This window comes from Hemitrygon akajei, chromosome 8 (assembly GCF_048418815.1).
Source record: "Hemitrygon akajei chromosome 8, sHemAka1.3, whole genome shotgun sequence".
NCBI lineage: Eukaryota > Metazoa > Chordata > Chondrichthyes > Myliobatiformes > Dasyatidae > Hemitrygon > Hemitrygon akajei.
Window position 1 is genome coordinate 76,572,393 of NC_133131.1, and position 24,927 is coordinate 76,597,319.

General features: G+C 43.2%; 1 protein-coding gene across 2 annotated transcripts in view; it reads right to left on the bottom strand.

Annotated features, from left to right (window-relative positions):
• The window catches only part of LOC140732005 (synaptotagmin-6-like), a 476,663-nt gene that overhangs the window by 180,214 nt on the left and 271,522 nt on the right, over positions 1-24,927 (bottom strand). For both annotated transcript variants that reach the window (XM_073054070.1, XM_073054069.1), the window contains exon 3: positions 55-613. In XM_073054070.1, the coding sequence (XP_072910171.1) occupies positions 55-613 (559 nt within the window). The remainder of the gene's footprint in view (positions 1-54; positions 614-24,927) is intronic.

Genomic DNA, 24,927 nt, shown 5'->3' on the forward strand with positions numbered 1-24,927 from the left:
TTCTTCTCAGAACATTTCTGCAAACGGCATAGGAAAAGGGTCTCCAGTACTCACAGTTGTGGCATACTGAATGTCCTTCCAGATGGAGGTATCCCTGGAGAGATCAGAGGCCTCAAACAGGTTCTCTAAAATCACCTCCCCAATCATGTCATGTCTGGAGAACCTGTCAAAGTCATACACGCTCAAGTGTAGCTTTCTGTTGGTGAGTTCCTCGTATGACACTGGAAACTGGAAACTTTCGTCGAATGTAGGATTGAGTGTCTTTCTGTGAACTCGAGTCTGGAACTTCCTTTTCCGATCGGGTAGAAGGTAAATTTTTACATATGGGTCCGAGCTTCCACAAAAGTCCTTTGCAGGCAGGTCAAAAGCCTTGAGGATTGTAACAATCAGCATTTCATTCTCATAGTCGTATTTTAGCGTGAAGTTGATTTTCCCGCAGGTTTTCCCAGCTTCTTTCTTTGTATCTTCAGAGTCCATAGATTTCTGTTTGTAGAGCTCTGGTTTGATCCGTCCAATGCTTGTGGCCTGTTCTTTGTATGGTAAGGAGTCAGTGCTGAAATCAACGCTGGACACATGCATCTGCCTTGGCAAGTGTCGCTTAAAAGAGCTGTGCCTAGAGAAAATAACGAAAATAAAATCACTCAGTGGTAAGGGCAAGATTAAAAGATTTGCATTTATATCACAGCTTTCACAATTTAAGGGATTCTACAGGTGATAAAACAAACTTTGAATGTTGTTGCCTTCTCATTCTCAGAACTGCAGCAGCCAATAGGAGCACAGCAAAACCTCACAAACTGCAAAGAGGAGATAATCAGAAAATGGATTTTCCTGATACTGGTTCAGAGAAACATATTGGTAAATAAATTGGGGAGATTTACAGGGGCTTCTTTGAAATAAGAGCCATAGATCCTTGGCGACTTAACATCTTATCTGAAAAGCAACACTCTAGATCAGGGGTCCCAACCTTTTGTATGCTATAGAACCCTACCATTAACTAATGGGTTCGTGGACCCCAGGTTTGGAACTCTTGCTCTAGACCCTGCTTCCTTCAAGGCGTTCTTTTAAACTTATCTTTTAATCAATCACCTGGCTTGATGCGCTTAGAGTCTAATTTTCTTTGAGTGTGTTCCTGCAAACATTTTGGAGATTTTAACACATTGATTCTGCTCCATGAAGTTATTGTTGTTATTGAATTAATCTACAGAAGGGCTTTGATGCCTTGAGTTTATGGAAAGTAAACAGGATGGCGCATAATATTTCAGAAGATGAAACCTGAGGCATATTATTGCATGGCAGAGCTGTGTTGCCTTTACAGAGAAAGATGGTATGAGGTCAGTTTCTCTGCTTCTACATTCATAAATCATTTAGTCCAAGAACACTGCAGAAGAAACCAAGTCTAGTCAAAAATAAACCTTTTAGATGTATGTGCCATCTTACTGCAGTGAAACATCTTAAATCGCTGCGTGCATAATAGATTAATTCTGAAGTCCAGAAAATTTTACATAGACAGATGTGATAGCCATGGCAATCAACCAGAAATGGGTATTAGAGAGGAGAGGACAGTGGGTACATTTTCAGCAACACTGGCTAAAGTAGTATTGCCATACATGGAAATATCCCTTCTCCCTTCTTCACCTTGTGCCCTGTTCTAGTACAGACACCCAACCTCCTGCCTGAAGTTATATTGAAAATATTCCAAAGCACACCAATAATAATGATATTAGAAATGCTTATGGAATATAGAGACATGAGGAATTTTACACAAGGAATTTGAGAAAAATATGTGAAATGTAATCACAAGTTGAGACAAGAGGAAGCAGTCTTACAATCTTCAGGCCTTTGCTAATCTTTCAGAAGTGTAAGCTAACTATTTTTAATTCTTTTTTCATTTCCTTCAGGCCAAACGTGCCCTTGCCACTCAATTACACCCATGTGACCAATTAGCCTACTAACCTGTATGTCTTTGGGATTTGGGAGGAAACCAGAGCACCTGGAGGAAGCACACAGAGTCACAGGGAGAACTTACAAACTCCTCACAGGCAGTGGGAATTAAACCCAGATTACTGGCACTGTAATAGCATTATGCTAACAGCTATGTGACTGTAATAGCATTGCGCTAACTGTCAGGGTGCCACCCCATTAGCCCAAATCGTCGGCACTGCCCCTTGCTCTGTCACTTTGACTTTCACTATCTGTCCAATTACTTTTTGGAATGTAATATTGAAACAGCTTTTACCTTAAATGTACAACCTTTAACAACTGTAGAAATAATTCTCCTCAATATATCTTGTCAGATTTAATTTTTTTCTGTTAGGTTTTTATTTGCCTTTTCTTTCATGAGGAAAAGAATCCAAGCTTCTTCACTGGTGCAAACCAGGTTACGTGTACCATTGGTGTCAAGGACAAGAAGGTGGGTTGCACCTGAATTGGAGGGGGACCAATGTTCTCTCAGGGAATTTTGTTAGTGCTACCCAGGAGGATTTAAAATAGGAATGAATAGCCAGAATGACTGTGCAGCAGGTAGAAAGTCTGATTCAATTGTAAAAAATAGAATTGGCAGGATCAGAGCAAAGAATAGGCAGAGATATGAAGGGAAGTATAAGAGGTTGATAAATTTAACTGCATTTACTTCCATGCAAAGAGCCTCACAGGTAAGACGAATGAGGAATAATTGTGGACACCGAGATAAGCTAGAGGTACTCGAATACATTAATCGGCTGCTGCCCCACTTTATCTCCCAGTGGTAGATAACGCAATGGGAAAATGGGGCCGGCATTTGCGTTTCTGGACCATCTGTAGTCTGCCTTGCAGACAAGAGCTGATAGGTTTTGAAAAAGGAACAGTGATATCAGGGATAGAATATGGCACTATATATATAGAAGGAAAAACCCAACTTAATTTCTTATTCAAAAGAATAATCGGCACCAGTTGTGCAGCGTACTCAATGCTGCAGCAGCGACAGCACATGCTCAGTCACACCTACAAACTTGGAGACAGGAAGGTGCAGCTAACTTCAAATTAGAAAAGCTAATGTTCTATTTTCAGGTGAATAGCTAGCAAATATAAAATACAGAGTTAAAAATGTTAAATATTAGAAGGAGGTAAAATGTGAAAACGGAGGGGAAGGAGCATAAGGCCAGCTGTGGGCTGAAAAATAAATAGAACTGAAATGAACAAATCTGGAGCTATAAGTAGTTCTACTGCGTATGTTCAGGGAACCTCACCACTGAACCATTAGCAAAAAAAAACTTCAATACAAAAATCTGTGATGGGAAGTTTAAGCTGTGCAGTATTCCTTACTGTAGATCCTGAGAACTGTTTGCTTTATGTCATAGCTGGAGGTCATATTGAGAAACATATTCACAGCAACTGCCCCCAATTCTCTACCTCTTTCATTAAATAATTTGTCACCTCTGTTAATTTTCTCAGTTGTGCATGTTCAAAAGGGAACACCTATTACAGAAAGTCATGTCTTAATAATGTTTGAGAAAGTTAATTTATAGTTTTCCACAATAGAGATAGGCTGTTTCCCATCTACCATTCTGTGGTAGGAGCAACACAGGCTGGTGTCGGTGCGTGGCCAAGTGGTTAAGGTGTTCGTCTAATTATCTGAAGGTCGCTAGTTCGAGCCTTGACTGAAGCTGCGTGTGTGTCCTTGAGCAAGGCACTTAATCACACATTGCTTGGAACCGGTGCCAAGCTGTATGGGTCCTAATGCCCTTCCCTTGGACACATTGGTGGCATGGAGAGGGGAGACTTGCAGCTTGGGCAACTGCCAGGCTTCCATAAAAAAAAGACCTTGCCCAGGCTTGTGCCCTGGAAACTTTCCAAGGTGCAAATCCATGGTCTAGCAAGACTAACGGAGGCCTGCACACGGACTAGCAGTGGCATACAAGGAGAGAGACATTCTTTGTGCAAAGTGATGTACTGTGTTGCAATCTGTAAACTTTGCTGGAAATGTAAATTTTGCATCAACTTGTTGTTATGTTTTGTATGTCTACTTTGTTTTCACTTTAATGAGGCACACACTTACGATGTGGTGACTTAATGACATATGCCATTCACATACGTTTACATATATAACCCATAGTTATTTTTTTAAGCAAAGAATACTTAATAAATATTACTCAAGTATTAGTGAAATATTAAGTACACAACGCCCATTCCTCCGTTTATCACTCTACTTGCCCAGGTGAGACTAGTGGCTTTGAAACAATCCCAGGTTTTGGGGCCTCCTCTGTGGTAATTATAGGAGTTAACGCTGGGACTATAGGAAGTGGTTCTAACAGCTCTGGACACTTTTCTGCTCCCATGAACTGATCAACATGTCATCTCCAGAAGACATCTCCACTGTGTAGGAGAGTGGTACAGTTCTGTCCTTAATCTAAGTGCCCACTTTTGACCAGCTCTGTAGTTCCTCTCCAGGACTGCTTGTCCGAGCGTGAAACATCAAAACTCTTTGTTTGAGGAGCCATCAATTTGTCTCAGCTCTTTTCCCTGAATACTGCTTTTGAGATTGGGTTTGAGGAGATCCAAGTAGAAGTACAAGGGACAACTCAGGAACAGCATAGATGGTGAGTTGTTGGTTGTGGAGTGTGCTACACTGTGATAAGTAAGGAGGTGAGCTTCTGATTCAGTGTCAGTGTAGAGTGTTCTGCTGACATAGCTCGCAGTGAGTTCTTTAGACTCTGGACAAACCTTTCCACAAAGGCATTTGTAGTTGGGTGCTACAGTGCAAATGTACCATGTCTTATTCCGTTGACAGGAATGACTGAACAAGCTAGTCAATTGTCACTAAATGTTCTGGAACACCTATCCTTGAGAGGAGGCTTCACAACACATCAGCAGTGAACAAAGCTGCAGTGCAGACGACTGGGAACATTTCTGGCTTCTTTATAGCTGCATCCACAACTACCAAAAAACTTGTGCTCAGAAATGGTCTGGTAAAATGCAAACGAATCTTCTGTCATGGAAATGCAGGCCATTCTCAGAGACACAAAGGTACTGCATTTGGCATCTTTGGAACATGTTGGTAACCCAGACAGTGCACGGCAAACCGCTCAATCTGCTGACCTATCCCAGACCACCAGACAAAGCTTTGAGCCAATGATTTCATTTTGAGCATGCCTAGATGACTGACGTATATCTTCTCCAACAGTTCAGCTCTCTGCTTGGATGGTAGAATAATTATCAATCCCCATATAAGGCAACCCCCAATCAAGGGCAGTTTCATCCCAGTGCAGATAAACATGGAGGAGCTGCAGATTGTGCTGCACATTTCATTCATTTTTGTTTGCCATGTAAACCTAAGACAGTGTGGGGTCTTTTCTGGTTTCAATTTGCATTAGAAATACATCAAGAGGAGTGTCCTCCCTTGTATATTTTTCAGGTATGTCCATTTCCAAGGGTAAACAGGATAATCCATCAGCATTTCCACGATTAGTTGTCCTCTTGAATTCGATCATCTAATTGTGTCCTCCAAGAAACAGAGCCCATCTCTGCATTTGTGCTGCTGCTGTTAGTGGAACAGCCTTCTGTGGATTGAAAATGGACACCAGTGGTTGATGATCTGTAACAAGGGTAAACTCTCTCCAGTACAAAAACTGGTTGAAATGTTTTACACCCCAAACCAGACTTAAGTATTCTCTGTCAATCTGTGCAGAATTTTTCTCTGTCGCGGTAAGGGAACGTGATGCAAAGGCTATGGGGCATTCACTTCTGTCACTCACAACATGTGACATGAGTGCACCTACATCATAAGGCAAGGCATCACAAGCAAGCTTCACTAGATGATGTGGATTGAATTGTGTGAATAGTGTCTGATGTCACCATTTCCTTTGTTTTTTTGGAAGGCTACCTCACACTACTTCCTCCATTGAGATTTCATCCTAATCTTTAGTAATGATTTCAAAAAGTGGAGCATAGAAGCCAAGTCTGTCAAGAACTTGTTCTAGTAATTGACAAATCCTAAAAAAATGACCTCAACTGTGAAACATTCTTTGGCCTTGGGGTATCCACCACTGCTGGAATTTTCTCAGCACACTTGATGATACTTGTGCATCAATGGTGTGACCGCAGTAAGTGATACTTGGTTTAAAGAATTTACAGTTGTTGCAACATGAACTGAGCCAATATTCTTCTAATCTCCTTAACATTGTCTTGAGATTTTGGACAAGTGTCTTGCCATCCATACCAGTAACAATTATGTCACCCAGGTAACACTGAATGCTTGGGTAGCTTTGCAGCATCTGGTCCATAGCTTTCTGCCACAGTACAGGTGCAGATGCTACTCCAAAAAATAAGCCTATTATAGCAATAAAGCCCTTTGTGAGTGTTTATGGTGAAAAAACTTTGGATATTTCTTCTGTCTGTATATAGGCCTCAGCCAAGTCCACTTTGCTGAAGTGTTTCTCTTCAGAAAGCTTTGCAAAGGTATGCACTATACTGGGCAAAGCGTATTGATCTACTTTCAGTACTGGGTTGATGGTGACCTTAAAATCACAGCGAAGCCTGGCAGAGCCGTTCTGCGTGGCTATTTGGGCCACTGGTGTTGCCCACAGGCTCCTCTTAATCTTAGAAAGAATTCCTTCAGCCTCCATGTGATCTATCGCTGGCTACATTATCATGGATGATACAAGGAACTGGATAGATATGTAAAACTTGTGTGTGATATTTTCACTTAACACTATTTTACCCGAGAAAGGCCTGAGTTCTCCAACATGAACTTTGAAAACTATTGTGGCATCTTCCAGTACCTTTCTTAATTCTCTATTGCAAGTGATATGTCGTGCAGATGGTGGATCGATCTTTTGTCAAGTTGTAGTTGTCTTGGCCACTCACGATTCCACAATGCTGGCTCTCCTGTTATTACTACATATAAGTCCAATGTGGCTTGTTGGTTGTTGTATTTCACTGTTATGAATGTCATTCCCATAGGAGTTATCTTTTCTCCAGTATAAGTTGTTAATTGGATATCTGCAGGCTTCAGTTCAGAATCTGTGAAATGCCATTCAAATTCATTTTGTTGAATGACTAAAACAGCCAAGCCAGTGTCCAATTCCATTTAAATTAATTTGCTGTTCACTTCTATAGTAAGCCGTATTGCTTGTCACATGTTATTTTACACTATGCAAATCTCAAGGCTGCTCAGTCCAGTGTCATTCTCATCATTATTAGATTTTTAATCAACAGAATGTAGACTAGTGCTCTTTTTGAAACAGCAACTTGACTTTTTATCTTTTTCATTTCCCTGTCTGCCCAACATGCTCTTTGTAGTTGTCCTACTTTGTTGCATTTTCTCCTAGTTTCCCCATTAAACCTGCAGTGAACTCCTGTCACAATGCTAACACAATTTGCTCAGCTGGGCAGGTTTCTGCTCAGCTGCTGCAATTTTGTTCACGCTCACTTTCATCCCTGACTGCAACTCAATTGTGTCTCTGGCTGTGGTTTCTATTGATACTGCTCTTTTAAATGTGAGTTGTTCTTCAGTTAGGAGCAGTTTCTGAATGTTTTCTTGTAAGATTCCATAAACTAAACAATCTCTCAGTATATCATTTAAGCCCATTTCTGAACTGACAAAGCTAAGACAATTTCTTCAATTCAGCCACATACACAGAAATGGACTTTACTTCCTTTTGGTCCTGTTTATGAAACCTAAAGCATTCGTCGATCAACAATAGTTTTGCTTCTAAATGTTCCTGCATTACTTTCATGATATCAGCAAGCTCATTTCAGCTGGCTTGGTTAAACTTTGAAGGAAATTGTATGCTCTTTCACCAATTGCACTCAGCAAAGCGGGCATTCATTTCTCATTAGCTATTCCATTTGCTATAAAATACTGCTCAATTTGTTCAGTATACATCACCCAGTTGTGTGTCTTGCAATTGGATGCATCTATCTTTCAGAGGTAAACTGGTATTTCTGCTTTTTATTTATTTATTATTATCATCATCAGTAGGTAAACTGTATATGAACCCATGAATTTCATCTGCTTTCTGCTTTTTTAAAATTGACATTCTCTCCACTTCTGAAGAACAGGTGCTGTGTTTTTTTGTTTTAAAACTTGAGCGTTTCCTCTTCTGAAGAAAAAAAATGTGCTGCACAGGTTAGGGTTTTAAATCTTACTCGTCACCACCGTTATGTTTTGTAACTCCAAAACATAAAACTCAATAAAAGAAAAAAAATAGAACTGTGATTAATGTGTCTACCTCATTCTTACTTGAGGTGCACACATATGATGTGGTGGTGTAATGACATCTGCCATTCACGTGTTTCTTACATATAACACACAATGAATTACTTAAACAATCAAACAATATCAGCATGGTCAACAGCCTACCACTGTATTTCTAATGACCAGTACTGTTTATTGTTTGTGCTAAAATGCTTTTGTGGGATTATCGTGTGAACTTCCAGTTCATTTATTGTTATATTTTAGCTTAGGTTATACAGTTATTGGCTTGTGTAGTTGTGGGTCACATTGACTGTAACCACGGTGTGTGATGGTCACCTCCCCCGTTGGTGTAAGACGGGTGGGGTTCACTCTCCGGGTCATGGTGCCTGGTCTATTTTGTGTTTATCACAATAAAATGGCTGTTGAGCTAACGAGCTTCCTTGTCTGTCATTATGCATTAAATGCTTGCCACAATATTTACAATATTACTCAAATATTACTGAAATATTAAAAATATAGAAACATAGAAAACATACAGCTCAATACAGGCCCTTCAGCCCACTAAGTGTGCCGAACACATCCCTACCTTAGAAATAACTAGGCTTACCTATAGCCCTCTATTTTACTCAGCTCCACGTACCTATCTAAAAGCCTCTTAAAAGACCCTATCGTATCCGCCTCCACCACCGTTGCCAGCAGCCCATTCCACGCACTCACCACTCTCTGAGTAAAAAACTTACCCCTGACATCTCCTCTGTACCTACCTCCCAGCACCGTAAACCTGTGTCCTCTTGTGGCAACCATTTCAGCCCTGGCAAAGAGTCCATACACATGATCAATGCCTCTCATCATCTTATACACCTCTGTCAGGTCACCTCTCATCCTCCTTCACTCCAAGGAGAAAAGGCCGAGTTCACTCAACCTATTCTCATAAGGCATGCTCCCCAATCCAGGCAACATCCTTGTAAATCTCCTCTGCACTCTTTCTATGGCTTCCACATCCTTCCTGTAGTGAGGCGACCAGAACTGAGCAGAGTACTCCAAGTGGGGTCTGACCAGGGTCCTATATAGCTGCAACATTAACTCTCGGCTCCTAAGTTCAATTCCAAGATTGATGAAGGCCAATACACCATATGCCTTTTTAATCACAGAGTCAACCTGCGCAGCTGCTTTGAACGTCCTATGGACTCGGACCCCAAGATCCCTTTGATCCTCCACACTGCCAAGAGTCTTACCATTAATACTATATTCTGCCATCATATTTGACCGACCAAAATGAACCACTTCACATTTATCTGGGTTGAACTCCATCTGCCAATCCTCAGCCCAGTTTTGCATCCTATTAATGTCCCGCTGGAACCTCTGACAGCCCTCCACACTATCCACAACAACTCCAACCTTTGTGTCATCAGCAAACTTACTAACCCATCCCTCCACTTCCTCATCCAAGTCATTTATTAAAATCATGGAGAGTAAGTGTCCCAGAAGAAATCCCTGAGGCACTCCACTGGTCACCGACCTCCATGCAGAATTTGACCCGTGTACAACCACTCTCCAGTGCTGGATCCACAAAACAATGTCTCCTTGGATCCCATGCCTCCTTACTTTCTCAATAAGCCTTGCATGCGGTACCTTATCAAATGCCTTGCTGAAATCTATATACACTACATCTACAGCTCTTCCTTCATCAATGTGTTTAGTCATATCCTCAAAAAATTCAATCAGGCTCGTAAGGCAGGACCTGCCCTTTACAAAGCCACGCTGACTACTCCTAATCATATTATACCTCTCCAAATGTTCATAAATCCTGCCTCTTAGGATATTCTCCATCAACTTATCAACCACTGAGGTAAGACTCACTGGTCTATAATTTCCTGGGCTATCTCTTCTCTCTTTCTTGAATAAAGGAACAACATAGGCAACCCTCCAATCCTTGGGAACCTCCCCTGTCCCTATTGATGATGCAAAGATCATTGCCAGATGCTCAGCAATCTCCTCCCTTGCCTCCCATAGTAGCCTGGGGTACATTTTGTCCAGTCCTGACGACTTATCCAGCTTTTCAAGTTTTTCAGTCTGCTGCAAATCATCACTACAATCACTAAGATCCTCTTCCACAGTGAATACTGAAGTATTCATTAAATACCTCTGCTATTTCCTCCGGTTCCATACACACTTCACCACGGTCACATTTGATATGTCCTATTCTTTCATGTCTTATCCTCTTGCTCTTCACATACTTGTAGAATGCCTTGGGGTTTTCCTTAATTCTGCCCACCAAGGCCTTCTCATGGCCCCTTCTGGCTCTCCTAATTTCCTTCTTAAGCACCTTCCTAGTAGCCTTATAATCTTCTAGATCTCTAACATTACCTAGCTCTCTGAACTTTTGTAAGCTTTTCTTTTCTTCTTGACTAGATTTATTACAACCTTTGTACACCATGGTTTCTCTACCCTACCATAACTTGCCCGTCTCATTGGAATGTGCCTGTGCAGAGCTCTACACAAATATTCCCTGAATATTTGTCACATTTTTTCCTACTTTTCCCTGAGAACATCTGTTTCCAATTTAAGCCTCCAATTTCCTGCCTGATAGCCTCATAATTCCCCTTACTCCAAATAAACGCTTTTCTAGCTTGTCTGTTCCTATCCCTGTCCAATGCTAATGTGAAGGAGATAGAATTATGATCACTATCTCCAAAATGCTCTCCCACTGAGAGATCTGACACCTGACCAGATACATTTCTCAATACCAAATCTAGTACATCCTCTCCTCTTGCAGGCTTATCTACATACTGTGTCAAGAAACCTTCCTGAGCACACCTAACAAACTCCGCCACATCTAAACCCCTTGTTCTAGGGAGATGCCAATCAATATTTGGGAAATTAAAATCTCTCATCACAACAACTCTGTTATTATTACACTTTTCCAGGATCTGTTTCCCTATCTGCTCCTCGATATCTCTGTTACTATTAGGTGGCCTATAAAAAACACCCAGTAAAGTTATTGACCCCTTCCTGTTCCTAACCTCCACCCACAGAGACTCCGTAGAGAACCCCTCCATGTTGTCCACCTTTTCTGCAGCCATGACACTATCTCTGATCAACAGTGCCACACCCCCACCGCTTTTGCCTCCCTTCCTGTCTTTTCTGAAACATCTAAAACCCGGCACTTGAAGTAATTAATCCTATCCCAGAGCCATCCAAGTCTCTGTAATGGCCTCATCATAGCTCCAAGTATTGATCCATGCTCTAAGCTCATCCTCTTTGTTCACAACACTCCTTGCATTAAAATAGACACTTCTCAAGCCTTCGGTCTGAGCGCGTCCCTTCTCTATCACCTGCCTACCCTCCCTCTCACACTGTCTACAAGCTTTCTTTATTTGGGAGCCAACTGCCTCTTCCCCAGTCTCTTCAGTTCGGTTCCCACCCCCCAATAATTCCAGTTTAAACTGTCCCCAGTAGCCTTAGCAAACCTCCCCGCCAGGATACTGGGTCCCCCTAGGATTCAAGTGCAACCCATCCTTTTTGTACAGGTCACACCTGCCCCAAAAGAGGTCCCAATGATCCAGAAATCTGAATCCCTGCGCCCTGCTCCACTCCCTCAGACACGCATTTATCCTCCACCTCATCCTATTCCTATTCTCACTGTCACGTGGCACAGGCAGTAATCCTGAGATTACTAACTTTGCGGTCCTGTTTCTCAACTTCTTTCTTAATTCTCTGTAGCCTTTTTTCAGGACCTCTTCCCTTTTCCTACCTATGTCATTGGTACCAATATGTACCACAACCTCTGGCTGTTCTCCCTCCTACTGCAGGATATCTTGGACGTGATCCAAAACATTTCAGACCCTGACACCTGGGAGGCAAACTACCATCCAAGTTTCTTTCCTGCATCCACAGAATCGCATGTCTGACTCCCTAACTATAGAGTCCCCTTTCATTGCTACCATCCTCTGCTTTTCCCTTCCCTTCTGTGCCACAGGGTCAGACTCTGTGCCCGAGGCACGGCCACTGCCGCTTCCCCCAGGTAGGCTGTCCCCCCAAACAGTACTCAAACAGGAGTACTTAATGTCAAGGGGGACAGCCACAGGGGTACTCTCTAGTACCTGACTATCTAGTATTAAATACACAACACTTGTGGTTCCTTAAGGTTGTTATAGCTGGGAGTGGCAGTAGGGATAAGCTCCCACTACCTAGTAAATGCTTCCAATGGTGTGCATCTCAGATAGATTGTGACAATTAAGTCCATCTCCTGGCCTTCATTAGCTACTAAGCATGGCAGAAATACTTTTACTGACAGGAGAAGGGGCAAAGGAAGTTAATGGCACTGTAAAACCATTTCCTTTGGGCAGATGGGGCTCACCTAGAAAAAGGAAAACACTGATCTCAAACCTCCGTTGCCTCCTGCCCGTACCCGGTTGTGTGGAAGGCTTTGGGACTAAACCTCAAGGGAAAAATATGAAGCCGGAATCCCTAAGGCAGTCCTAAGCTGAGTTCACTGCTGACTGGCTACTCCTGTGACGCCGCAGTTGCCAAACTGTATCGGTCTCTGCCCTTCTTTAGGATCCATCCGCTGCAGGGAGAGTGGGAGCCTGCTACGTGGCCAACAGCTTCTCTCTGTACCGAACTGCTCTGGAATGTGTACGGGCTTGCATGTCACATGGACAGCTGGGGTGCAATAACCATGGTTGACCTTCACCAACAGAGAGCTTCACGTGATCTTGTTGTGTAGACAATAGATACAGTAAAGTATGGGGTTGCTGCTGAAAAAGGGAAAATGTGTTTGTGTAATTGTTATTGGTCACAGGCAATGAATATCCTGACACAATTAAGGTTCTGGGTTTGTCCGCTCCCTCCTTTCTCCAGTCCCTGCTTCCCTCGCTCCATAGCTAAACCTATATGTTTTTGTGGCCATGGCTGACAACTGATAGTAAGGCCCGCTAAAATTAAAAAATAAATGGAGAAGACTCAGCAGATCAGGCAGCATCTGTGGAAAGAGTAACAGAGCTTAACACTTCAGGTCACCAGAACTGGGAAAGAGAGGCGGATTAGTAGCACAGATAGTAGAGCTGCTGGCTCACATCTCCAATGAATAGGATTTAGTCCTAACCTCACAAGGGGGTTTACAATTTCTTTCTGTGACAACGTGGTCTTCACCAGGATTCTTCAGGTCCCTCCCATATCTAAAACAAATGCCAAACGGTTGGTAAATTGGCTGGATAAAACCCTTCCTATTGTGTAAGTGAAAAGGTAAGTCCCTCCCCGATATTGAGCATATCTACATGGAGCACTGACACAGGAAAGCAGTATCCACCATCAGGGAGCCCCACACCGCAGGCCATGCTGTCTTCTCACTGCTGCCATCAGGAAGGAGGTGCAGGAGCCTCAGGACACACAAGCCAGGTTCAGGAACAGTTATTACCCCTCAACCATCAGGCTCTTGAACCAACGGGAAAACTTCATTCAACTTCACTTGCCCATCATTAAAATGTTCCCATGTACTTACTTTCAAACACACTTCATCTCATGTTCTCAATACTTCTTTATTAATATTATTATTATTTCTTTATTTCTAGCCTCATTAGTAAGGAATGTTAAAGCATACAAGGAATGCAGTTTAATGTGCTTTTCCGAAACATGGCTGACGGCTAACATCCCGGATGTAAATGTAGAATTACCTGGTTTTACTACGGTAAGATTTGACAGAGATGCCAAAAAGTGTGGGAAGAAGAAAGGAGGGGGACTCGCTCTCTACATTAACGTAAGATGGTGTAACCCCGGGCATGTGAGTACAAAGATCTCCGTTTGTGAAAAGGATATTGAGATGATCGCTGTGAGTATGAGGCCATATTACCTGCCTCGAGAATTCGCCAGCATCATTGCGGTGATTGTGTATGTCCCGCCGCGTGCCGACGCAACGGTAGCGTGTGACGTCATCAGCTCCGCCGTTGCTAAGCTTCAGACACAACACCCTGAGGCACTGGTGTTAATTACAGGGGACTTCAACCATGTGACTTTGGACAAGACACTACCTGCTTTCTCCCAGTACGTGGATTGTTACACCAGGGGTAACAGGACTATTGACCTGCTGTATGCAAACGTACAGGATGCATATAGTGCATCCCCGCTGCCTGCACTGGGGAAAGCTGATCACAACCTGGTTTTGTTACAGTCAAGATATAAATCAATTGTGATGAGGCATCCCACTACCACACGCTCTTTTAGAAAGTGGACTCCTGAAGCTGAACAGGCCCTGAGAGATTGCTTCGGTACTACGAACTGGGATGTACTGCAAGGGGGGCTCTGTGGGGGCGTTGAAGAGGTCACCGAATGCACAACGGACTATATTAATTTTTGTGTGGATGCGGTTGTTCCTGTTAGAACTGTTCGCTGCTATCCCAATAATAAGCCCTGGATCACTAGTCACATCAAAGGCCTCCTAAACCAGAAGAAGAGGGCCTTTAAAGATGGTGATCGGTTGGAGCTTAAAAGAGTTCAGAAGGAACTCAGAGTACAGATAAGGGGGGCAAAGGAGCAGTATAGGAGAAAGTTAGAACAAAAGCTGCAGGAAAAAAGCATGAAGGAGGTGTGGGATGGGATGAAGATCATCACCGGATGTGGTGCAAAGCGGGGGGCAAACATAAGTGGAGATGTGGAGAAAGCGAACCAGCTGAACAACTTCTTCAATAGGTTCGACAGCACAATCTCACCCTCACTGCAGAACTCCACACCAGGCTTACTTCCCTCACAGGAAAATATCCACTCACAGGAGACCTGGCCCACGTCCAGGTTTACGGCTGCACAGGTGGAAGGTCAACTGAGGAAGATCTGTACCAGCAAGGCGGCTGGACCGGATGGAGTTTCCCCACGATTACTGAGGGCCTGTGCGACTGAACTGGGAGAACCACTACAGCGCATCTTCAACATGAGTCTAGATCAGAGAAGAGTACCCAGACAGTGGAAAACATCTTGTATTGTCCCGGTACCGAAGAAACCACAACCAAAGGAGTTGAATGACTTCAGACCTGTTGCCTTGACGTCGCACGTGATGAAGACCATGGAGCGGCTGATAATACAGAATCTGAGGCCACAAACCAGGCACGCCCGGGATCCGCTCCAGTTTGCGTATAAGGAGAAGGTGGGAGTGGAGGATGCTATCACGTATTTGCTGCACAAATCACTCTCTCACCTAGATGGGGTCAGTTGTGCTGTGAGGATTACATTCCTTGACTTCTCTAGTGCCTTTAACACCATCCAGCCCAAGATCTTAAAGCACAAACTAACGGAGATGGGAGTAGACTCTTACATGGTGGATTGGATAGTGGACTACTTGACAGATAGACCTCAGTATGTGCGGTTGGGAGACTGTAGGTCTGACACAGTGGTCAGCAGCACAGGAGCGCCACAGGGAACCGTACTCTCTCCGGTCCTGTTCATCCTGTACACATCTGACTTCCAATATAACTCGGAGTCCTGCCATGTGCAGAAGTTCGCTGATGACACGGCCATAGTGGGGTGTGTCAGGAATGGACAGGAGGAGGAGTATAGGAAACTGATACAGGACTTTGTGATATGGTGCAACTCAAACTACCTGCGTCTCAATGTCACCAAGACCAAGGAGATGGTGGTGGACTTTAGGAGATCTAGGACTCATATGGAGCCAGTGATCATTAATGGAGAATGTGTGGAGCAGGTTAAGACCTACAAGTATCTGGGAGTACAGTTGGACGAGAAGCTAGACTGGACTGCCAACACAGATGCCTTGTGCAGGAAGGCACAGAGTCGACTGTACTTCCTTAGAAGGTTGGCGTCATTCAATGTCTGCAGTGAGATGCTGAAGATGTTCTATAGGTCAGTTGTTGAGAGCGCCCTCTTCTTTGTGGTGGCGTGTTGGGGAGGAAGCATTAAGAAGAAGGACGCCTCACGTCTTAATAAGCTGATAAGGAAGGCGGGCTCTGTCGTGGGCAAAGTACTGGAGAGTTTAACATCGGTAGCTGAGCGAAGGGCGCTGAATAGGCTACGGTCAATTATGGAAAACCCTGAACATCCTCTACATAGCACCATCCAGAGACAGAGAAGCAGTTTCAGCGACAGGTTACTGTCGATGCAATGCTCCTCAGACAGGATGAAGAGGTCAATACTCCCCAATGCCATTAGGCTTTACAATTCAACTGCCAGGACTTAAGAACTTTTTAAAGCTATTATTAATGCTTTTTGAGCTAGTGATTTAGATGCATATCATATTATTACTGAGTTAAGTATTGTATTGTATGTAATGAGTTTTTGCTACAACAAGTGTATGGGACATTGGAAAAAATGTTGAATTTCCCCATGGGGATGAATAAAGTATCTATCTATCTATCTATCTATCTATCTATCTATCTATCTATTTCCACAGTTTGTTGTGTTTTGCGCACTGGTTGGATGTACAAGTAGGCAAGGCCTTTCATTGATTCTATCATAGTTGCCATACATCACTATCAGGTTTGGGTAGGCATGCCTGATGAGGGGCACAGTTTAAAAAAAACAGATGGTAAGCTGTAACAGCACATTATTACAATGGGTTTTATTTAGTGACAAGTGGAAAAATTGCAAAAGCAGCCCAAAAATTTAGAAGAAATAAAGTACTTACAAATAGACAAATGAAAACAAACTTATTAGGTAAAAAAAATTTACAAATATGCAGAGGCATTCTCCATGACACGCTTTGCCGTTAACTTCCCAATACAATATAACTATTCCTCAACCATCAACTTCAACCTCCACCCCTCTCAAGCAAAACCAGACTGAGGGTTTAAATCTGCCTCTGCCTGGCCCAGAAGGAACAGGAAATTCTACTGTTGATCAGAGGTAGTGGGGAGTGGGGGAAACTACATGACCAGACCATAATAGTTATTTCAGATCAGGAAAGACCAGGAAATTCTATTATTGGTTTGGGCGGGGGGAGGGGAGAGGGGTGTAATCAAAACCAGACCAGACCTGACCAGAACATAATATTGGAACATTTTAAACAGGGATTCTAACATACTACAGTCTTATTCCATAACAAATGCCTTAGTTAAGCCCATAGATCAATATCCACATGCTCAGATGGATATAGAAATATAGAAAAATAACAGCACAATAAAGGCCCATCGGCCCATAATGCTGTGCCAAATATGTACTTACTTTAGAAATTACCTAGAGTTATCCACAGCACTCTACTTTTCTAAGCTCCATGTATCTATCCAAAAGTCTCTTAAAAGACCCTATTGTATCCACCTCCACCACAATCGCCAGCAGCCCATTCCACACACTCACAACTCTCTGTGTAAGAAACTTACCTCTGACATCTCCTGTGTGCCTACTTCCAAGCACTTTAAAAATGTACCCTCTCATGATAGCCATTTCAGCCCTGAGAAAAAGCCTCTGTCTATCCACATGATCAATGCCTCTCATCATCTTATACTCCTCTATCAGGTCACCTCTCATCCTCCGTCACTCCAAGGAGAAAAGGCTGAGTTCACTCAACATATTCTCATAAGGCATGCTCCCCAATCCAGGTGACATCCTTGTAAATCTGCTCTGCACCCTTTCTATTGTTTCCACATCCTTCCTGTAGTGAGATGACCAGAATTGAGCACAGTACTCCAAGTGGGGTCTAACCAGGGTTCTATATAGCTGCAACATTACCTCTCGGCTCCTAAACTCAATCCAATGATTGATGAAGGCCAATACACCGTATGCCTTCTTAACCACAGAGTCAACTTGCACAGCAGCTTTGAGTATCCTATGGACTCAGACCCCAAGATCCCTCTGATCCTCCACACTGCCAAGAATCTTACCATTAATACTATATTCTGCCATCATATTTGACCTACCAAAATGAACCACTTCACTCTTTTCTGGATTGAGCCCTATCTGCCACTTCTCAGCCCAGTTTTGCATCCTATTGATGTCCCGCTGGAACCTCTGACAGCCCTCCTCACTATCCACAACACCTCCAACCTTTGTGTCATTAGCAAGTTTAGTAACCATTCCCTCCACTTTTTCATCCAGGTCATTTATAAAAATCACAAAGAAAACGGGTCCCAGAACAGATCACTGATGCACACCACTGGTGACTGACCTCCATGCAGAATATAATCCATCTACAACCACTCTTTGCCTTCTGTGGGCAAGCCAATTCTGGATCCACAAAGTAAGGTCCCCTTGGATCCCATGCCTCCTTACTTTCTCAATAAGCCTTGCATGAGGTAACTTATATACACTACATCTACTACTCTACCTTCATCAACCTGTTTAGTCACATCCTGAAAAAATTCAATCAGGCTCGTAAGGCATGACCTGCCTTTCACAAAGCCATGCTGACTATACCTCTCCAAATGTTCATAAATCCTGCCTCTCTGGATATTTTCCATCAAATTACCAACCACTGATGTAAGACTCACTAGTCTATAATTTCATGGGCTATCTCTACTCCCTTGAATATGGGAACAACATCTGCAACCCTCCAATCCTCTGGAACCTCTCTCGTCCTTATTGATGATGCAAAGATCATTGCCAGAGGCTCAGCAATCTTCTCCCTCACCTCCCACAGTAGCCTAGGGTACATCCTGTCCAGTCCCGGTGACTTATCCAACATGATGCTTTCCAAAATCTCCAGCAAATCCTCTTTCTTAATGCCTGTATGTTCAAGCTTTTCAATCTGCCATGTCATCCCTACAATCACCAAGATCCTTTTCTGTAGTGAATACTGAAGAAAAGTATTCACTAAGTATCTTTGCTATCTCCTCAAGTTCCATACACACTTTTCCACTGTCACACTTGATTGGTCCTATTCTCTCATGTCTTATCCTCTTGCTCGTCACATCCTTGTAGAATGCCTTGGGGTTTTCTTTAACCTGCTCACCAAGACCTCCTTATGGCCCCTTCTGGCTCTCCTAATTTCATTCTTAAGCTCCTTCCTGCTAGATCTCCTAGATCTTTACCATTACTTAGTTTTTTTGAATCTTTTGTAAGCTTTTCTTTTCTTCTTGACCAGATTTTCAACAGCCTTTGTATACCACGGTTCCTGTATCCTACCATTGGAGTGTAACTATGCAGAATGCCACACAAATATCAATTAAACATTCGCCACATTTCTGCCATACATTTCCTTGAGAATATCTGTTCCCAATTAATGCTTCCAAGTTCCTGCCTGATAACCTCATATTTCCCCTTACTTCAATTAAATGCTTTTCTAACTTGTCTGTTCCTACTCTTCCCCAATGCTATGGTAAAGGAGATAGAATTGTGATCACTAGCTCCAAAATACTCTCCCATTGAGAGACCTGACACCTGACCAGGTTCATTTCCCAATACCAGATCAAGTACAGCCTCTCCTCTTGTAGGCTTATCTACAGGTTGTGTCAGCAAACCTTCCTGAAAACACCCAACAAACTCCACCCAATGTAAATCCCTTGCTCTAGGAATATGCCAATCAATATTTGGGAAAGTAAAATCTCCCAGTACGACACCTTTCCAGAATCTGTCTCCCTATCTGCTCTTCGATGTCCCTGTTACTATTGGGTTGTCTATAAAAAACACCCAGTAGAGTTATTGACCCCTTCCTGTTTCTAACTTCCACACACAGAGACTCAGTAGACAATCCCTCCATGACTTCCTTCTTTCCTGTAGCCGTGACACTATCTCTGGTCAACAGTGCCACGTCCCCACCTCTTTTGCCTCCCTCCCTGTCCTTTCTAAAACATCTAAAGCCTGGCACTCTAAGTAACCATTCCTGCCCCTGAGCCATCCAAGTCTCTGTAATGGCCACAACATCATAGCTCCAAGTGCTGATCCATGCTCTAAGCTCATCCACTTTGTTCATGATGCTTCTTGCATTAAAATAGACACATCTCACACCATCAGTCTGAGTATATTTCTTCTCTAGCACCTACCAATCCTCCCTCTTGCACTGTCTCCAAGCTTTCTCTATATGTGAGCCAACTGCCCCTTCCTCTATCACTTCGGTTCAGTTCCCCTGTCCCCAGCAATTCTAGTTTAAACCCTCCCCAAAAGCCTTAGCAAACTCCCTGCCAGGATATTGGTCCCCCTCAGTACAGGTCACACCTGCCCCAAAAGAGGTTCCAATGATCCAGAAATCTGAATCCTTGCCCCCACTCCAATCCCTCAGTCACGCATTTATCATCCACCTCACTCTTTTCCTGTACTCACTGTCACGTGGCACAGGCAGTAATCCCGAGATTACTACCTTTGAGGTCCTGCTTCTCAGCTTCCTTCCTAACTCCCTGGACTTTCAGGACCTCCTCCCTTTTCCTACCTATAAAAGAATATATAGAATATAAAAGAATAATGCCCTCCTACCAGTGGGGTTGCCTGTGTAGGGTGTGGTGTGCCTGCTCCCACTAACCCAGGCATTATTTTAGGATGCCCCAAACTGTTCGTCAAGTCTTTTGGGGCTGTTCTGCAGTCTACAAACCGATGTAATGTGTTGAGTAAATATAAATGAAACTGTTTGGAAAGGCTGTGTCTAGAATCCTTATTTTTATGAGCTATAAACCAGTAGAGCACATTAACTGAAGGGATTAGTTTGATTAGCCAAGCTAGCGATTGTTTTACTGCTGGGGTGTGCAGATGGTGTACTCCTAAGGACTGCAGAATGGGAGGGTAAAGTGTGTGAACTACTGGGAAACTAGACCAGGGACTGAATGAGGAAAAGTGATTAACTGGGAAAAGGGGCAAGGTCAGCGGGAGAATAAGCATTGCCCTCCTGTTCTGTCACAATGGTTATTATTCTATTTTGGTTGTATTGACTATGCCCGCAAGGAAATAAATATCAGGGTGGTATATTGCAATATACAGCATATGTACTTTGATAATAAGTTTACTTTGAACTTAGAACATTAGAATGATTGAATGTGATTAGTGCAGGACTAATGTAATATTCTTCAGAGATTGTCTGCCTGGTGTTAGCGGTCACATAACCAGGACTTGTGATATGCACCAGATGCTTGTACGACCATCCACCAGCTGCTCCCATGGCTTCACGTGACCCTGATCAGGGACTAAGCAGGTGCTACTCCTTGCCCAGGGGTGACCTGCAGGCTAGCGGAGGGAAGGAGCGCCTTACACCTCCTTTGGCAGAGACAAATCTCCACCCCACCACAATTTTCTTAAGAGTAAACAAATTACTTTTCAGTTGCAGACTTCACCGTTTTTCCCAAGCTCTGACAAAGGGTCTTCAACCTGAGACTTTAAATCTCTTCTTGTTTTCACAGACGCTGCTTGCCCTGCTGTGTGCTTCCAGCAGTTCTGGTTTTTATGTCAGGTTTACAGCATCTGCAGTGTTTTAGATTGCAGTTGACTCTTGAAAATTCCGTCTGATGCTTTCCAATGCCCTGGGAAATATGGGAAATATGCTGGCTGGATAAGTTTTTTGTTCCTAGCCCATATGCAGTGTATAGCCAAAGCCTGAATGCTGCAAATACTGCAATGGCATGTAGTCTTTCCCTGGGCTCCATTTAGAATCCAAGGCAAAGCAGAATTTGGTGGAGCTGAGGCTGAAGATCCTGTGGCAGGTTAGAACAGGCATCAGGGCTCCACATCCATTCAGCTGAATAGCAAGTGTATGGCTGTCAGCAAGGAATTGTGCTTTTTTAAATTATTTGTGTTTAATTTTTTTATTATTCAAATTCCTCAGCTAGTTTTTTAAATTTTTTTTCACAGCTTTTAATGTTTTAATTGCTTATTTAATTTCCACCAGTTTTGATATGCTTCTCAACATTTCTGATGGTCAGGAACATTTAAAAGTGTTCATAGCATTGGCCATCTGCCAGGATTTTCCAGAAGAAGGTAATGGCTGGGGGCTTGTCTGCATCACCCACATAACACAACTGCTTTGCTGGAGGTCTGTGCAGCAAAAGGACCTGACTGTTTGCCTCCATGCAGGCTTGGGCCTGGTAATCTTGGGTCAATGGGAGTTGTGATTGGAGCTGCAGCCCTAATCAGCAATTTCCAGCCATATATTGAGTTCAATAGAGTGGACATTAGGCTGTTTCCAAAACAGGCAAAGAGGCAGGTCACCCAGGCAACCAACGATTATTTTTATAGAATGTCATTAAATGCCTGCTTACACAGTGGTCTCATTATTTCCTGCAACAATCAAGGGAGTGTGCATTGAATAAGTCATTAGACTGTTCAGAGAGAAGCTTTCCACCTTAGCATTGATCGCTAGATGCCAAACATGACCTACTATTATACCTTCAGCCGTCCTCTCTGGAACTTGCAAGATAAAGAATGAAAGGTTAATTATGATTACAGACAAACAGGCTGTGGGTGTCTGGGTTTCAACTCTGAGAGGGGGCAGAATACAGATGATCCAAAATAAGACTAAAAAAGAGGAGAGTGGGTTTTGAAGCACTCACCATGACAAGATGTATGGGATATGTGCCTGAGGGCTCACGTTGAACTATTGTAAACAATTAAAACATAATTTCCTTTTGATCTAATGTTCTCCACATACTCCAGTGAACAACATGAAATCTTTATTTGCTCCCAGTGAAAATTACATCACGATTGTAATCAAGATGTAAAGCCACCTGAGCCTTTACTCACATGGACAAAGAATTTAAGGAGAAAAATTTGTTCCAAATTGGTGTAAAAGTGACATGTCATAAAGAAATGATCATGATCAATTGCCAAATGCTCGCTGTACTGCTTACTTTAATGAATCTGCATGTACTCAGTCACGATTAAAATTGTACACTAGCTTTACTGAATATATTTTTCATTTCACTGGATGTTCTGAATTTATAGAATCAAAGGTTGCACAGCACAGAAATGGTCCATATTCTCCATGTTGTTCACATTGCTCATCTATGATAATCACATTTCTCTGCATTAAGCCTGCATCCTTCTTTCCTTTTCCTACCCAAGTACCTCTCCAAACACCGTCTGTCAAATACTGGAATAGCCACACCCTTCTCTCAATGCCTCCGTCTCTGCTGCAACTGCTCCCAGGATGAGGTTCTTCATTCTAGAATGAAGGGAATGTCCTCCTTTTTCAAAGGAGGGGCTTCTCTTCCTTAACCATCAATGCTACCTTCAACCGCATATCTTCCACTTCACGCATGTCTACTCTCACCCCATCCTCCCACCGCTCTACCAAGGATAGGGTTCATCTTATCCTAACCTATCAACCCACCCACCCTTCATGTCCAACATGTAATTCTTCGTAACTTCCACCATCTCCAACAGGATCCCACCATCAAACACATCTTTCCCACTCCGCCCACCCACCTCCCCCCCCCCCCCCAACTTTCTGCTTTTCACAGAGAATTCCCTTGTCCATTTGTCCTTCCCCACTGATATCTCCCTCCTGGTACTTACCCTTGCATGCAGAACAAGGTGCTACACCTGCCCCTACATCTCCTCCCTCATCACCACTCAGGCCCTAAACAGTTCTTCCAGATGAAGTGACATTTCACCTGTGAGTCTGTTAGGATCATCTATTGTGTCCAGTGTTCCCAGTGTTCCCTCCTGTATATCGGTGAGTCCCAACGTAGATTGGGAGACAGCTTCGCTAAGCACCTTCCACCAGAAGAAGTGGGCTTCCCAGTGACCACTCATTTTAATGCCACTTCCTATTTCCATTCTGATATGTCTACCCATGGTGTCCTCCACTGTAGCGATGAGGCCACACTCAGGTTGGAGGAACAACACCTTGTATTCCATCTGGGTAGCTTCCAATGTGATGGCATGAACATTGATTTCTCGAACTTCTGGAAATGGCCTCCCTCCAACTCTCCTTCACCATTCCTCATCCCCTTTTCCCTCTCTCACTTCATCGCCTTGCCCATCCATCGCCTCCCTCTGGTGCTCCTCCCCACCACTTTTCTTTCTTCCATAGCCTATCAGACTCCCCCTTCTCCAGCCTTGTATCTCTTTCACCAATCAACCTTCCTGCTCTCTACTTCATACCTCCCCCTCCCAGTTTCACCTATCATCTTGTGTTTCTCTCTCCCCTCCCTCACCTTTTAAATTTACTCCTCATCTTTTTTTCTCTAGTCCTGCTGAAGGATCTCAGCCCAAAATGTCAACTGTACTTTTTTCCATAGCTGCTGCCTGGCCTGCTGAGATCCTCCAGCATTTTGTGTGTGTTGACTGGAATAATGTTGGGTTCATAAACTTCTCTGGCAGCTTACTTGAAATATTCACTTCCCTCTGTGTGAAAAGATGACCCCCTTCCCTCCACTTCAGCCCTGATGTATGCTGCTTCTGTCTGGTTATCACAGGGAGTGTGCCTTTAAGAGCTGGCACCCTCCTCTTATTGCTGACAGCTGCATTAGAGTTAGTGTGGACCCTTCTGGGCCTGATGGAACTGACATTTTAGCTCACCTTTTGAGTGGAATTCTCGCCAACAACATTGCATATTTTTATTGCAGTCTGTTTCAGGATCCTTTTGTGAGGGCCCAACTTGTTTTATCAGATGGCATATTTATGATGATCAGAAAGAGACCATTCAATCCTTTGAATTCAATGCTATTTGCAGGATGACAGTATCATCCATCCCAGTCTTTCTCTCTGAATGTCTCTGTATCCCTGAAACTTAATCTCTCTCACACATATCCATTAATTCTTTTGCTTTTGACCTGCACAAGAAGACAAGTTACAGAGACCAAGTAACCTATCATGTGTTGCTTGTGTTACAATTAACCAAGATAATTGTAATCCAGATGTTAAGTCTAGAATCTAGGTTAAATTCTGGCATCCAT